Consider the following 17,012-nt stretch of genomic DNA (forward strand, 5'->3'; position numbering starts at 1 on the left):
AATTCCAAAACAAACACATCTGGCCCTGAAGGGTTTCAGATTAAGGACTGTGGACCTATGTTTTCTATGTCTTATCTATGTATAAACTCACTGCTGTTCTGCTTTCACTGTTTTATTTTGTATCTTTTATAGCATAACGAATTTCATAATTGGTTTCTAAGATCAGTATAAAATTTCTTCTTTTAAAATAACTTGCCAAACTACATTATATAAGTGACTAATAAATATAAAGTATGCATTTACATTCAGGTTAAATCTACAAAAAAAGTGAATCCATTTTTATAGACTATTAATATGCTATGTAAATAAAACAAATAAGGTTGACACCTAAATTTATACAATAAAAATTTTTTTGTGCCAAGTTCTCTAGTAGCTAGTGAACTCACTCTAAAAAAAAGAGATAGTAGTAGTAAAAGTACTTTAAGAATCAGGTAGCTTATATTTAAATGGTAGTAAAAATTCCCTACCTAAATTACTTACCCCATTTCCTGTTTTACCAGCAACCATGCAGCATGCTGTAGGCAATTTAGTCACACCCAGAAAGAAAAGGGAAAAAAATGTTTATTGAAATTAAGTTCCAATATCATTACTAAAGTGCTTAACTAATTTGCTAATCAAACTCCCTTTTTGGGAGAAAAGTTAGTGTTCAGAAATGTGGCAGTGACCTCAACCTCATTTAAAATCAGAAATGAGGTGAGATGCCACTTTCAATGCTGGCTTGCTGTGGCTTAGGAATTCAGCAGGGGTATCCCCCACCTCCCTACAGATTTCTATTTCTCATTAATGAGGTACATGTTTTTTTTTAACATGGGTAGCTTACATTTATTCTTAAAATATCCTACTATTTCATAGGGAAAGGCCCAAAGTGACTGAGTACATACTATGTGCCTAAAACAGAGAACTGAAGTCTCAATTTTTCTTTTTGTTTTAGGTTTTGTTTTTGTTTTTAATTTTATTGGGGAATATTGGGGAACAAAGTGTGTTTCTCTAGGGGCCATCAACTCCAAGTCATCCTTCAATCTAGTTGTGGAGGGCGCAGCTCACTGGCCCACATGGGAATCAAACCAGCAACCCTGTTGTTCAGAGCTCGCGCTGTAACCAACTGAGCCATCTGATTGCTCCATCTTTGTTTTTGTTCTTTGAATAGGGCTAACGCATTTTTACTCTATCTAATTAATGATATACACAATGTGTTTAGGAGTAAAATGCACTAATGTCTGCAACTCACTTTGGAATACAACAAAAACTAAGATGAGTGGGTAGATAAATTGATGGCTAGATATATAATAAAGCAAATATAGAAAAAAGTAAATTGTAGAATCTAGGTGGGTATATGGGTGTTAACTGTACCATTCTTTCAACTTTACTATATATTTGAAAATACTCATAATAAAATGTTAGGGAGAATCCTGTTCTGGGAAGGATTAATAGAAAATTGAAAAAATTGCTAAAATGAAGAAATATCATTCACAATCACGGTCATTATGAGGATTAAATGAAATTCACATAAAATGCATTGAATAATAAGTGTGTGACACTAAGATGTCTCAGTTTGTCGTTAGACCCCCACAGCTTTCACTTTAAAGAAAGGTAATGACATGTCCTGCCTCAGTAATGGCATTTTGTGAAGATGACAGAAGCATACATGTGTAAGTCAATAAAACACATGTAGTCTCTGCTTCTACATGTCACAAAAATGGCCAGTTATCACTCACATCCATCTCAAGACCTAGCTCTATCTATCTATCTATCTATCTATCTATCTATCTATCCATCCATCTATCATCTACACACACAGGGCATAGGTGGTTCACAGGTGGACCCTGTCCTTTTAAACTTCAAATGACCAGTGCACTAGATACTTATGTAGACTTAGGAGGTCTGACAATTAAGTTCACGAACTCATTCTAGAAAAAGTGCTACATACCTCATTGCTGAATATCACTATGGTCACCTTTAAAGTACTCCCCTTGGGAAGCTATGCACTGACACCAGCGCCTAGTCCACCCTTCAAAGCAATTTTGGAACTCTTTTTCTGGAATGGCCATCAGAGCTGTCATATTACCCTTGATGTCCTGAATGTCATCAAAATGTCTTCCTTTCAATATTTCCTTTATCTTCAGGTAAAGAAAGAAGTCATTGGGGGCCAGATCAGGTGAGTAGGGAGGGTGTTCCAATACAGTTATTTGTTTACTGGCTAAAAACAGCTTACAGACAGTGCCATGTGAGCTGGTGCATTGTCGTGATGCAAGAGTCATGAATTGTTGGCAAAAAGTTCAGTTCGTTTTCATCTAACTTTTTAACGCAGCCTTTTCAGCACTTCCAAACCTGATTAACTGTTTGTCCAGTTGGTACAAATTCATAATGAATAATCCCTCTGATGTCAAAAAGGTTAGCAACATCGTTTTGACTCTTGATTTGGACTGACGGAACTTTTTTGGTCCTGGAGAACTGGCTGACTTCCATTGTGCACTTTGACGCTTTGTTTCAGGGTTGTATTGGTACACCCATGTTTCATCACCAGCGATAACACAGCCCAAAACATCATCTTGCCTCTCCGAAAGGTCTTGGCAAACTTCGACTCTCCTTTGCTTTTGTTCATCGATGAGCTCCTTCAGGACCATTTTTGCACACACCTTCCTCAAGATTTTCAGTTAAGATTTTCCTAACTGTTTCTCTATTGATGTTTACTTGGTCTGCTATGCTTCTTACAGTTAGCCGATGATTTTGACGCACAATTCAATGAATTTTTGCAATGTTTTCATCAGTTCTGCTCATTACTGGCCACCCTAACCTCTCTTCTTCAGTGACACGTTCTCTCCCATCAGAAAAACATTTAATCCATTTGTACACTGCCGTTTTCTTCATTGCATTATCCCCATAAATTGTGACTAACATGCCCTGATTTCACTTCCACTCTTTCCAAGTTTAACAAGACATTTACTGTTTGTTCGTTGCTCTAATTCAAGCTCAGACATTCTTGTGTCAGCACACAAAAACATGCAACAACAGTAATGAACGCCACTCAGAAAGACACTGCTACACATCGACACGAACATAGCTGTGAGACCAAGGTTATGAAACCTTACCGAGCTATTTGTACAGTGCTGCCAATGTAAGCACATGGTGGCAAGTTCGCAAACTTAATTGTCAAACCTCATTTGATCATTCAGAAACATGAGGTGCACTACTTCCTTCAGACATGAGCCAAGCAGAATAAATTAATCACTAGCTAGGTAAGAACTAGAACTGTTCCCAATGCCTAAATGTCTCCTCAGTACCTTTTGATTTTTTAGTTTGTTTCCTTTGTTAGTTCAACTTAGTACCATTGATAGTACTACAGACCCCTTCCATCTTTCCTTCCATTTACTCAAGCCCTCTTTGAAAGTGTATGAGCTTGGTATAATATTAGGTTGTACAAAAGTAATTGTGGTTTTTGCCATTATTTTAAAACTTTTAAACCACAATTACTTTTGCACCAACCTAATACACAATCTACTAGTAGTCAGAAGACCTAGCTTTGGGCTTTACTAAATTTCTGGCACTCAATTTCCTAATGTGTAAAATGAGAGTTAGAACAGAGGACGGTAATTTAAGCTTTTCTGGATGGCTAAAGGCCATTTTTTAATGGACATAGTATACTCTTTTGTAATAGAGGCTATTCAGACTTATAGGACTTGGAGATCACAGAAAAAATGAATAATGATCTCCTCAAGCTGAAACCTTGTAGTCAAAGTTTCCATACTTTGGGCTTTCATACTTTAAGAGATCAATAAATACTTGTTTTGTCATCTATAAGAGGATATTAATACTCCTCTTGCAGGAACATTGTAAAGATTTAATGAAATTGTGTATGTAAGGAACCAAGTAAGACTCCTGGCATGTACTTAATAACTGCTATTATTGTCGTTTAAAAATTAAAACCTTATCTCAAGGCAATTCATAAATAATAAAATTATTATCCCTTAAAATATATACAAGACTTGATCCTTTTCCATTAAATGCCAAACTCCTCTATTATAGGTAGTTCTGGAACCTTCCTCATCAATTAAATCCTCTTAGGTATCTGAGCTATAGATAACTATCTGTCCCTTCTTTAAGGGGACTCAGACTCTGCTGTCCTTTTTTAGTGACCTGTTTTCCTCTCCTCTTTTGAGGCAAACTCTGTTCTCAACATTCGCTTCCAGGTGATGCCATGAAGTCTGCAATGTTTCCTGTCATCCTCGTATTATATAAAGTAGGGCAGAACTGGAGGTTGCCAAGGGAAACCAGATTACTATGTGTAACATGTAAAATTAAATTAAATGTCTTCCGTACCTGAGATCTACTAAAGGGTTGTTCCTTCCTAACCCTCTGCAGGCTCCCTGCTCAAGCACGCCAGCAGGTTAGACAGAACTAATCACACAGCAGGGGCTGGAAGCTGAATCCCAAAGACATCAGCGTTGCTCAATTATTCCATTTTTACCACATGCTAATAATGCCTTCAACCTGCTTCTGCTGAGGAAAAAGGAGTACATTTTTTCCTTTCAGGTCACCACGATAATTTTAATAAATGTCTATTCCTTAGTCAGTGGGAAAAAAATCATTCTCTAGAGTAAGCAATTTAATTCTTTCTCCCCAACAGATCCAAATGGCATTAAAGTTCTCAAGTTGAATCAAATTTGATAGCAAAGGCAGGATGTCACCTCCTGAAAATTCAGGAACCACACAATTTAATCCTGAGCTCTCCATTAGTAGAGACTTCTAAGCAAGTCCTAAATGGGGCAGTTGAATAACATACTTGCTCAAGTGCCTGTATACTCTGGACACACACACACACACACACACACACACACACACACACACACACCGTGGAAAGCCTATGACTGGGAATGGCTTCTGAGCTTCGAGTTCTGAGGGTGGGTGCTCAGCCAGCATCACACAATGAGAGTAGGTGATAGAGGGCCAGGGATTGAGATGGCAGGAAGGAAGGACAGAGAGAGGAAGAGAGGCACTACAAATGGCATTTTGGGGAACTACGATTCAGGAAAGTTGGAGCTTAGGGCATGTCGTATGTGTGCACAGAGGTGAGCAGACATTCACCAGCTAGAAATGAAACCGGAAAGATCAGCAGGTTTTGTGTGTCAAGCGAGGCCATGAATCCAATGACTGAAACCCTAACATGAGAAATGCCTCATTTACGTATCCACAGAGTCCCTCCCATGGCCCAGTATAACCATCACCTTCACACTATCAGTTTTCTCATGTGGTAGCTTAAAAGGAAAATAAAATACTTCTGGTATTTCTTTATTTCCCTTCAAAATATTTCTTTATCATACTTGGGAAAATAGTGTGAAAAAAGCACATGTTCCAGAAGAATGACTGAATGATTGTGAAAAAGACAGTCTACTTTTCTCATATCTGCTGCCGATCTGGCCCTTATAGACACCTGCGTCTGTAATTTCTGATAAAGGGAAACAAACGCTAGACTAAAAGGCAGGCTCTGCCTCTAAATATTATGTGATCACTTGCAAGGTGGTGTCTTATCTTTCTGCACGTTGGTTTCTCAACTTATAACATGAAGGGGCTCAACACTTCATTATTTGGGAGTAGCTGCCTGTGGTGAGATCTTCACTGAGAATCAGAGATGAAAGACCAGTCTCTGCCCATAAGGGAACCTATGAACTAAGAGAAAATAAAGGCGAGTAAAAGGATAATAAACTTTAATAATAAAAATTAATAATATTGATAAAAATAAAAATACTGAAAGGTGGTAGCTATGACAGGGATATATTTAGAGGGAACATGTAAGACATCCTCAGCTCAGTCTTATAGGAGAAGTGACACATAATCTGAGTTCTGAAGGATTAGTAACTTAGAATTAACTGAGTAGAATGGGGAACGTATGTTCCAAATAAAGAAAACCCTATGGTGCAAACACCAGAGAGCATCACGAAGGTTCTGGGAACTATGAGTCAGTGGTCCCTACGGAGCTGAGGACATGTGGCTGGGAGTGGAAAGGAGGAAGCAGGACTTAGATCACAGAACTACTATACCTATGCTAAGGGGTTTAGATTTTTCGCTGAAAGCAACACAGTGCCACAGAAGGATTTTAAGCAAAGGAGTGGCATAATCGTATTTGTCTTCAGGAATGCCTACTCTGGTTGCAGTGTGAATTAGAGGAGGAAAATGGGAACTAAGGGAAATGAAGACATGTGGTATACTAAAGCAATAATTCAAGCAAGAAATTGTTTATTATGGCAGTGCTGATGGGGATGGAGAAGAGTAGGCAGCTTTAAGAGATAATGAGCTCACAGCCAACAAAACTTGGTGATTAGCAGTGATGTTGAGGTTGCTAAATTACCAATAATGTCCTTAAAACGCTAAAGTCCTTTGAATCCTACACATCTCTTGGACTCACTTGTAATAGACAATACAAATAAAGTGGTACCTCAGTTTTCTAACGTAATCCATTCCGGAAGACCGTTCGAGTTCTGAAACATTCAAAAACCGAGGCATGGTTTCCCCATACAAAGTAATGCAAAGTGGATTAATCCAGACCTTCAAAATCAACCCCTAAAACTGCAAATTTAGCATAAATTTTACTATCTAATGATACCATAGATCCATAAAATTTACGGTGTTCGTAAACTGAAATGTTCGACAACGGAGATGTTCAAAAACTGAGGTACCACTGTATAGACTTGTACCAACAGGGAAATGACAACAGGGAAATGGCAGTTAGGGTTATTACCCCTCTTCCCTCTTCTCCCAACATACACACATGCATACATATACACATTTATGTATTTTTCTTGCACACAAATAGCCAATGGGGAACTAGGTTCAATAATAAAGTTAGCAACAATAAAAACTCTTCTTCCCTCTTCTTTCTTACCCTGCACAACTGCCTAAGATTTCCTTCTCCTCCTCCTCCTCCCCACTCCCCAGTCTGCTACAACTTTGAGCATCTACCCCTCCAGAGCCAGCTCCTCACCTTGTGTCAGGTTTGATGTCAAGTGCGGTAGCAAAAAGAGAAAGGTAAGAGAGGATGGGACAGTACACTCCATTAACCACTGTGGGACTCTTACCACCCTCCGTGTTTCCCTGAAAATAAGACCTAGCAGGACAATCAGCTCTAATGTGTCTTTTGGAGCAATAAGACCCAGTCTTATTTTACTATAAGACTGGGTATACCATAATATAATATAATGTAATATAACATAATATAATATAATATGACTGGATCTTATGTTAATTTTTGCTCCAAAAGACGCATTAGAGCTGATTGTCCTGCTAGGTCTTATTTTCGGGGAACCAGGGTAGCTGAGTTGAAGACTCCTCCCCCACCTCTTCTCATCCCCAGTCTCCTTACCTCCACATCTCACCTCCACCACCTCCCTGCCTCAAGCCCACTCTTCTTTTCCTGGAGTCTCTGATATCAGACCTGTGATGAAATGACTAACAGACTGAGTCTGGGTATCTCTTATGATGAATAAAACTTATGTCAGCTCTATAAAAACCTCTACAAAATCTCTACATTATCTTTCCCTACAAGGTTGAGAAAAAAGAAAAGGAAGTGAGACATAAGACCTTTTAACTCCAGCTCTTCTTACTGTTGTTGGACAGCATTAAAAAGGTTGAACGTTTCATTTTTGACAAGGCAAAGGGAAAAGCAAAGACAAAGCAGCAAATATAGATGGAATCTGCAGGTTAAAGTTAGGTTGTACAGCAGCTCTACTGTCCCAGTTCCTAGGAGAATTGCTATTTCTGTGTTGTGAGTTTTAAGAAGGAGAATTTCTATTGCATTTTGCAATACTCTAGGTGCTGATGTTTGCCTAGCTCTGAAGGATTTGATTGGAAATAATCACAAGAGGAAGTTCTATGGGGGTGGGAAGGTGGGGTAGGAGTGATGGTGGGGAGGCAGATCAGAAGACAGAGCAGGTGCAATGAATGAATGGCTCTGGGATAGATATAAGGACAGATATGGCTCAGTCTTGTCCTTTAGTGTCACACGCTAATTGGCAACTGAATTTCAGGTAACTGTAGAGTTAGTAACATCAGTGAAGCAAAGGCATCTCAACAAATATCTGTTAACAACTGGGTTTGGCAAATGTATTTCCTCCTAGAATTTGATTTTAGAGAACTGGCATCCTCACTGAAATACCAGTTAACATAAAGTGAACTTGCAGGTTCAAGAGATTTCAATGTTATCAACTGGCTCAATTTCAAAAATTACAAATACAAGTTCACTTCAAAACTACTACCAAGAAAAACAGCTTTTAAAAGTAAATTTTAAGTTTTGAAATTCCAAGGAGACATATTAATTGTCAATTGTTGAGAATCTAACAATGTTGAAAAAAGTCACTTCAATAAATAACTCAAAAACTCTATAAAGAGAACTAGTTTAAAATTAGTCCAAGTTATCACAGGAAAATTACAAGACTGGAATCATTTTGTGTGTTGAACTTTATTTGCACTAAATAGATTCTTAGGGATAAGAAATTATTTGACTATTTTTAAATTAATTGTTTAGATATTTCTTTTTAAATATACTAAAGGAATTTGTTATTATAAAATCGTCAGACTTCTAGCTTTAAGATGGTGGGGGGAAAAGCCCTTTCTGCCCACCTGTCCTCTGAAAATCATCTTAAAATAAGATAGAGAATGAGAAACAGAAAAAAGAAACTCCACCTATAATGAAACAAGAAAACAATTCATCACCCCAAGTCTCGATATATGAAGACAGAAAAGGGACACAGGGTAGAAAGTGGCAGAACCCAGGAAGCTGACCCCTAAGTGTGAGCAAAAGGAGATCCCAGCACTGCCCTCCGAATCAGCAACGCTGAGGACTGGAGGCATAAAACAACAGAGGGTACAACGTGGGGCTACAGAGGGGGAGTGGTCGAAGGCTTGTAGAAGGAACGCATTGACTCCCAGGTGCCCTCCCTGACACGAAGCAAGAGCAGAAGATTTATACTCTTGTAAACTGAACTCATGGTACCTACCCTCAGGAGCCCCTCGCAAGAGGATGGCTGGAGTGAAGGCTTACAAGGAAAAACAGAAGGGTTCAGTCTGAATAGAGACCTGTAGTCCCTTCCCTACTCTGCTCTGCATACTCAGGCAGCTCAGCTTATACCTTTCTCTGGAGGATTAGAGGATTCTTCTTTGGAGAAACTGGATAGTTTCTGAGGAAAAACTTTCAGATAATTATATATGGTCCTTCCACATAGAAAGTCAGTTTACTACCTGTTCCCTCCATTTCTGATTTAAAAACTTACTAAACTTGGAATAAAACCAAACTTCCTTAAATACATAAAAAATACCTATTAGAAAAGAGTTAACAGTACACTTAATATTAAAACTAGAAATATTTCTGTCACTGAGGGTCAACACAAAGGTCACCAGGATCAACACAAAACATGTAACATGCTTTGGAGATCCTAGTCAATTCTGAGATAAGATATGCACATACATACATACATATGTATACAACCACGTACATGCACATACATATAATAATTACCATTATTTGTAAATAAGGTAATTGCATACCTAGATGAATCAACTACAAAACCACTAGCATTAATAATAGAGACTAGTAAGTTAAGAAGTTACAAGATAAATATCAACACACAATCATACACATTACTTTCCTAATAACCAAATAGAAAATGTTATGAAAAAAAAAATCCCACTCCAATTGCAATTAGAATGAAAACATGTTAAAACAAAAAAACCCAAAACACATAGGAATAAATTTATAAAATGTAAGATAAAAACTACAACCAATCAAAAGACCTAAACAAAGAATTTTTTTTTAAATGTAGAGAAATTGGTTTCTAGACAAAAAGTTCCATAAAAATTAGAAATTTAAGAACACAGGCATTGTTCGGGAGCTCTGCTTCCAAGGGCATGGAGCCTTGTGCTGGGGCATTCAACCAGGCTCTCCTTCCTCCACCTTGTCTCGGGCGGCCTGGACAACATGACCTGCACCCTGGTCTGCTTCCTGGGGGACCTCGAGGCCTTGAGAGGAGGCAATCAGGAAGGAGCTAGCACTGGACACAGCTCTGGGCCGCAGGGTCGTCAGTCGGCAAGCTCTAGGAGCTCAGCGGGAAGGGTGGTCGGCAAGCAGGCACCCAAATAACCCTTGCCTCCTTCTCAAAGCTGTGTTCCTCTGCCCAGGAGCACACCAGCTTGAACACAGTTTTCAAGAGTCTGGCCTTAGGGGACATCCCAGATTTACCTCCTGAGGGAGTGCTGTACTGCAAGTGAGTCAGGGTGGGATGGGGTAGAATGGGGAGAGGGGTGACAGAAAGAGGGTCCCTCCTGCGGGTCTCCCTCTGTTCTCCGGGGCCTCTGTCATCGCTGAAGCTTATTCTCAGCTCTGCCGGGCCTCAGGGGAGCACTGGGAGATAAGGACCCTGTGTTCTTGAATGTTTCTCTTAGAAACATGTAATCCAGTACACCCTACCTCCTTTAGTGATGGGGAAACCGAGGCCAGAGGGAACAAGGGACTTGGCTAGTATATTAAAATAAATTCTCACTCCTGGCCTGAAGCATTGTTGGTGGGGAAGCAGAAGCAGAGACTGTGCTTCCCCTTTAAGAAATGTGCCACCAGCAATGCTCTGTAAAGTCCATCTCTCCAAGCACCACCCCTCCATCCAGGAATAAGGCAGAAAAATTCAAGGAATGTTGCTAACCAATCCCCAGGCCTGGATACCCTGTAGACTAGGTCCTCTCTGACAATGGTCTGGGTCTTGGAGAGAGGTTGTGAATTGGGCCCAGATAGTTTGAGGCATTTGGAGGTGTCCAAAGACATGGACGGTGGGGCATAAGGAAGGTGTGGGGGGAAAAAATTAGAAATTTAAGTTTGTTGAATGATCATAAACAAAGGTAAATGACATATGACAGGCTAGAAGAAATAAAATAGATTAAAGATTAATAACCATTATGTCCAAAGAGCTCTTAACTAATTAATTTTGAAAAGCCAAATAACCAGATAAGAAGAAACTCTTACGGTTAGTAAACATATAAAAAGATGTAAAACTATACTTGAAAATCAAATAAGTGCAAATTAAAACTAGACAATTTTTGCACGCAGGCTAGAAAATACAAAAGAGTATAATAATTCCCAGTTGGGAAGGGTATGAAGTTGCAATACACTGTTGTAAACTGGTACCATCTTTTAGGAGGGCAATTTGGAAATGCTTATCAAAATTTTCATCAATTCGAAGAGAAAAGTTGCCCATTTCTTTTAATGTAAACCTCATTCCCCATCAATACAATAGCTACCTTTAGAGATGTTGATGACAGAATGAATGCATGCTCTGTAAACTGTAAAACATACACACACACACACACACACACACACACACCATATAGCATCTCGTTTTAAAGAAAAATCTTTCTCCAAGTTAATGAATTTTATTATAATTTGAAAAATATAATAAAGTTATATGTCAAGCTATTGATATTTGTCTTTCTAAATTTATAAAAGCAATGCACTAAAAACTTCAAAGAAATTCTTTCCAAGTAAAGAATAAATTGATCTGTTTTATCCTCTGATCTGTTAAGGGTTAGCGTGCCTGTCATCTGCTTTTCTTTCCAGGGGCTTGCCTAAGTAGTCAGAACCAAGATGGAAAGGAGATCATAAAGTATCCTGGAAAAAATATGCAATTCCAAGATAGAAAGAATTGGGTTCAAGTTCTCTTTCTACTTAGCAGCTAGTGCTATGGGGCAATTAAGTGTCCTTTTGGTGCTGTTTCCTCATCTGTAAAACAGGGAGAATGCTGTTTCTTGTATAATTGGAAGTTTAATGGAGATATTCTACCCCCAAAAAATGTTAACTGTTGTTTTTATAATATGGGTATCCTGACTGTTTAGTAATTTAAAAAAATCTATTAAGCTACTTCTTGAAGCACATTGAACATAAAAGGGGATTTCCTTAACCCTTGTCCCTTCCAAACTTTCAGTTCTAGTTTTAGTCTAAAAGTTTAAAGAAGGTGATATTTTAAAAATTTTGTTGTGAATCTGAGACTGGAACAGCATCTGCAGTGGGCCAGTTTCTAGCCGTGGATGCTGGTTAACAGGTGAGCAAGACATAAAGGTAAGTGATCAAGACAGATCGGACCATACACCCAACAACAAAATGCAGTACGACACTGATGAAATGAGAAAGGCAGTGGCCCCTTGGACCTTAAACCCTGTCCAGTGTAAATCCTGCTAATATCTTTATTAAGACACCTGATGTAGTATTAGGAAGGAAGGAAGTGAGAAAGGGAGGGAGAGGGTAGTAGGGAGTGGGGAAAGACAGAGATCGAGACAGTGAGAGAGAAAGAAGAAAAAGGGAACCACAGATTCCTAAGAATAATTTGGTGAAGATCTGTCTAAAAGCAAAATCAAATGACAGCTTTGGTGTGTGGGAAATTTCAAGTACATTTCTAGAGAATGGCAGTGTGATGAGCTATTCATACACCACCACTAATTTGTACAATATGATATAAAAATAGAGGCTAAAATAACTAAACAAATAAAAAAGACCTAAAGTACATGACATGTCAAAAATGATTACTGGGGCCGGCCCTGTGGCTCAGGCGGTTGGAGCTTGGAGCTCCGTGCTCCTAATGCCGAAGGCTGCAGGTTCGATTCCCACATGGGCCAGTGGGCTTTCAACCACAAGGTTGCTGGTTCGACTCCTCGACTCCCGCAAGGCATGGTGGGCTGCGCCCAGCCCCCTGCAATTAACAACGGCAACTGGACCTGGAGCTGAATGGCGCCTTCCACAACTAAGATTGAAAGGACAACAACTTGACTTGGAAAAAAGTCCTGGACGTACACACTGTTCCCCAATAAAGTCCTGTTCCCCTTCCCCAATAATAATTTTTTAAAAATCTTTTAAAAATTTAGTAAATACACTTATGAATCTAATTGGTAATGAATTTTTTGTACCCACTCTGTTACATAACCTTAAAATCTGCAGACATTCTAAGGGTTACCATTGGGTGTGAATCCTACTATTAACTGCTGTAAATATTTTTTCATATGTTTTCTTTTCATATTCTTCTGTATAATTAACTTGTAAAATATAAACTAAATTGATAGATTTCCACTACGATTGTTATAGTGCAAAAAAGTATTTCTAACCTCACAGATGAAAGAAACAAGTCAGTATACTTTGGTTTTGGTGATTTTTTTAATGTAGTAAATAAAAATAACGTAATTATAATAAAAATTTAAATGAGAAATGCAAAAATTATATCTTAAAAATAAATAAATATATTTGGACTTGTAGGTAAAGAGAGAAGATTAAATTCAGGGATGAACTTTTGTTAATCCTCTAAAACAACAGTAAAGAGATTTGTTAAAAGTGCATAAAATCCACCAGGATGGGAACAGTGAGAGTGTAGGGAATAGCAACTATTTGGAAGCTGGAAAGCAGACAAAGGAGTGGTAAATGACTTAGCAGACCCCCAAAAAAGCTGGGGTTCCTAAACTGGCAGCAGGGCAAGCTGATACTCCACAATCAGCAAAAGTTTGAGAATGAACAGCAAAAGGAATTCTGGAAGTAGGGGTAGGAGGAGCAAAATAAGATTGATTGAAATCTGTTTGAAAAATAGGAAAGAAGTAGATCCTCAAATCCCCACTGCACGCCCTGCAGTTAGATGACATATATATATATATATATATATTTCTTTATACAATCATCTATTGATGGACACTTAGGTTGCTTCCATATCTTGGCTATTATAAATAATGCTGCAGTGAACATATGGATGCATATGTCTTTTCAAGTTAGTGTTTTGGGTTTCTTCGGATAAATGCCCAGAAGTGGAATTGCTGGGTCCATCTTTGTCTCTTTTTATAGCCTTTGTTTTAAAGTCTATTTTGTCGGATATAAGTATTGCTACCCCAGGTTTTTTTGTTTGTTTCCATTTTCATGAAATATCTTTTTGCATCCCTTTACTTTCAATCTGTATGTGTCTTTTGAGGTGAAGTGAGTTCCTTGTAGGCAGCATATATAAGAGTCTTATTTTCTTATTTATTCAGCCACCCATCTTTTGATTGGAACATTTAATCCATTTACATTTAAAGTAAATGTTGATAGATATGTGGTTATAACTCCTTTAGCTTTTTCTTATCTGGGAAAAACTTTAAAATTTAAGTAATATTGGCTTGCACACAGCACCGAAAAGTCAAGTTTGGACTCAGAAATGGCAGCCTCCTTATTCTACAGTCAGTTGTTGGCCGCTGCCACCATCCTTAGGAGCCACACATCCTGGGCAATGCTAGGGACTGACACACAGATTCTGGGAAATTGTGGATTGTTTACTAACTATGAATTCCAAGTACAGCAGCAATAACAAAGACATCTCTTACTATACGAACACATGAGTATGGAATTGTTGCAAGATGCTGGAGTAACTGTTCCCAAAGGACACGTGGGTAAGTCACCAGATGAAGCTAATGCAATGCAACTGCCAAAAAATTATGTTCAAAAGATGTGATAAAGGCACAGGTTTTAGCTGGTGGCAGAGGAAAAGGAACATTGGAAAGTGGCATCAAAGGAGGAGTGAAGATATAGTTCTCTCTCCAGAAGAAGCAAAACCTGTTTCCTCACTAATGATTGGGGAAAAGTTGTTTACCAAGCAAACAGGAGAAAAGGGCAGAATTTGCAATCAAGTACTGGTTTGTGAGTGAAGATATCCCAGGAGAGAATACTACTACTTTGCAACAACAATGGCCTTTTCAAGGTCCTGTGCTAATAGGAAGTTCTCAAAGTGGTGCCAACATTGAAGATGTTGCTGCAGAGTCTCCTGAGACCATAGTTAAAGATCCTATTGCTGTTGTAGAAGGCATCAAAAATGAACAAGCTGTCCGTCTTGCAAAGACGGAATTTCCACCTAATGTTGTGATTCTGCAGCAGAAAACATGGTCCAATGTTACAACCTTTTTCTGAAATGGAAGCAACCATGGTAGAAATAAATCCAATGGTAGAGGATTCAGAGCTGTGCTGTATGTGGATGCAAAGATCAATTTTGATTCTAATTCAGCATATCATCAGAAGAAAATCTTTGACCTTTAGGACTGGACCCAGGAAGATGAAAGGGGCAAAGATTCAACTAAGGCAGATCTCAACTACATTGGCTTCGATGAGAATATAGGCTATCTAGTAAAAGGTTCTGGCTTGGCTATGGCCACAAGGAATATAAAAAACTTCATGGCGGGACTCCATCCAACTTTCTTGATGTTGTTGGTGGTGCCACAGTCCATCAAGTGACAGAAGCATTTAAGCGTATCACTTCAGATAAAAAGGTACTGGCTATTCTGCTCAACATTTTTGGAGGAATCATGCGGTGTGATGTTATTGCACAGGGTATAGTCATGGCAGTAAAGGATCTGGAAATTAAAACATGTTTTGTGGTACAGTTACAAGGTACATGAGTTGATGATGCTAAGGCAGTAACAATAGACAATGGACTTAAAATTATTACTTGTGAAGACTTGGACGAAGCTGCTAAAATTGTTGTAAAACTCTATGAAATAGTGACCTTCACCAAGCCCAGGTGGATGTGAAATTTCAGTTGCCAATCTGATCTGAGAATCCAATGGATGGCTGAAGGTGTTAAAAGTGCTATAATCATTAAAAAAAAATAAAAATACTGTGTTCTGTATTATTGTTGTTCATTTTCTCTTTAGTGTATGAAGATTATAATTTCCATCTAGGCACAAAAACTTTTCAAAGCATTTGGTCTACATTTACTGGTGAGAATGGGCTATTTATATAAAGAACGTGTAATGCAGTTATCTAGTTTCTTTTGTTGCAGACTTTTTTTTCACTTCTAGAGAATGACACTTGCAATATGACAGTTTATTATTGTTGGATGTAACATTCTTCATCAATATGAGTCCTATGAATAAAATAAATATGAAGATGAAGCTTTATTCTTCAGTGTTAGAAATATACTATTATCTAATAACTAGCTTCATTAGTGGAGCAATGTATTAAAAATGTTTTATATAAGAAGTGTTTATCTTCAACACCAAATACCTAACTAAATATATCAATCACTATTGTATAAACAGAGCTTTCAAACACTCCCCAGAATATTCTTTTAAGTATTTCAGTGAAGTAACATGTTAATTATTTGAACATTGTTTTAATCATTACAAGATACCAATAACTGCAAGTTTTCATGATCATGTGGTATTGAGAAGAACCTGTAGATTTGTATCAAATAAAGGTTTATTTCTTAAGGACTTGGCAGACAAAATTAACAATGTCAATTAAAGTTAATAAGAATCTCCCAATGTGAAAAAAAGTTAAGTAATGTTGAATACATCCAGGAAAATAAAAGAGAGTATTGTTGTATGTCAATTATGTCTCAACAAAACTGGAAATAAATAAATGAGACTATTGAACACTTTGGCAGAAAACTATTAACAGAAAATTACATAAACTAAACAAATGGGAGTTCTGGAAATGAAAAACTCAATAACAGCAATTAAAAACTCAGTAGAGATGTTTAACAAAATATTAGACATAGCTGAAAAGAGAATAAGTGAACTGGAAAACAGGTTAGAGGACAATACCCAAAATCATACAATAGAATCTAAAGGATTTAACATTACGAAAACCAAACAAACAAAGAAGGAAGAAAGGGGAATGTAAGAGTCATAGTAGATTCAGTGAAGATGTCTAACATATAGGCAATTGGAACCTCAGGAGAAGAGGAAAGGCAGAATAGAGCTGAAACATTTAAAGAGATAATAAATGAGAATTCTCCAAAACTCATAAAGATTTGTTAGACAGGGCACAAATAACATGAATCAAAAAAAAAAAAAAAAAAAAAAGGCTGATGAATTGGACTTTATCAAAAATAAAAACTCTTGTCTTTGACAATTATCATTAAGAAAATTAAAGAACAAGCTACAGTATGGGAGAAAATATTTGCAATACATGTACATAATAAAAATTTGTATCTGGAATGCATTAAGAACTCTTACAACTCAATGAAAAGAAGACAAACCAC

The 17,012-nt window shown here is 37.8% G+C and overlaps 1 protein-coding gene and 1 pseudogene across 9 annotated transcripts in view; one reads left to right on the forward strand and one right to left on the reverse strand.

Moving 5' to 3' along the window:
* PUS10 (pseudouridine synthase 10) overlaps nt 1-17,012 on the reverse strand; it is a 64,021-nt gene that overhangs the window by 28,560 nt on the left and 18,449 nt on the right. For 8 of the 9 annotated variants that reach the window (XM_074332021.1, XM_074332022.1, XM_074332019.1 and 5 more), the window contains one exon: nt 481-515. The exons of the other annotated variant lie outside the window; for it this stretch is intronic. In XM_074332021.1, the coding sequence (XP_074188122.1) occupies nt 481-515 (35 nt within the window). The remainder of the gene's footprint in view (nt 1-480; nt 516-17,012) is intronic. 9 annotated transcript variants of the gene reach the window in all.
* Nucleotides 14,193-15,799, forward strand: LOC109437926 (succinate--CoA ligase [ADP-forming] subunit beta, mitochondrial; annotated as a pseudogene).

This window comes from Rhinolophus sinicus, linkage group LG05, assembly GCF_036562045.2.
Source record: "Rhinolophus sinicus isolate RSC01 linkage group LG05, ASM3656204v1, whole genome shotgun sequence".
NCBI classification, from domain to species: Eukaryota; Metazoa; Chordata; class Mammalia; order Chiroptera; family Rhinolophidae; genus Rhinolophus; species Rhinolophus sinicus.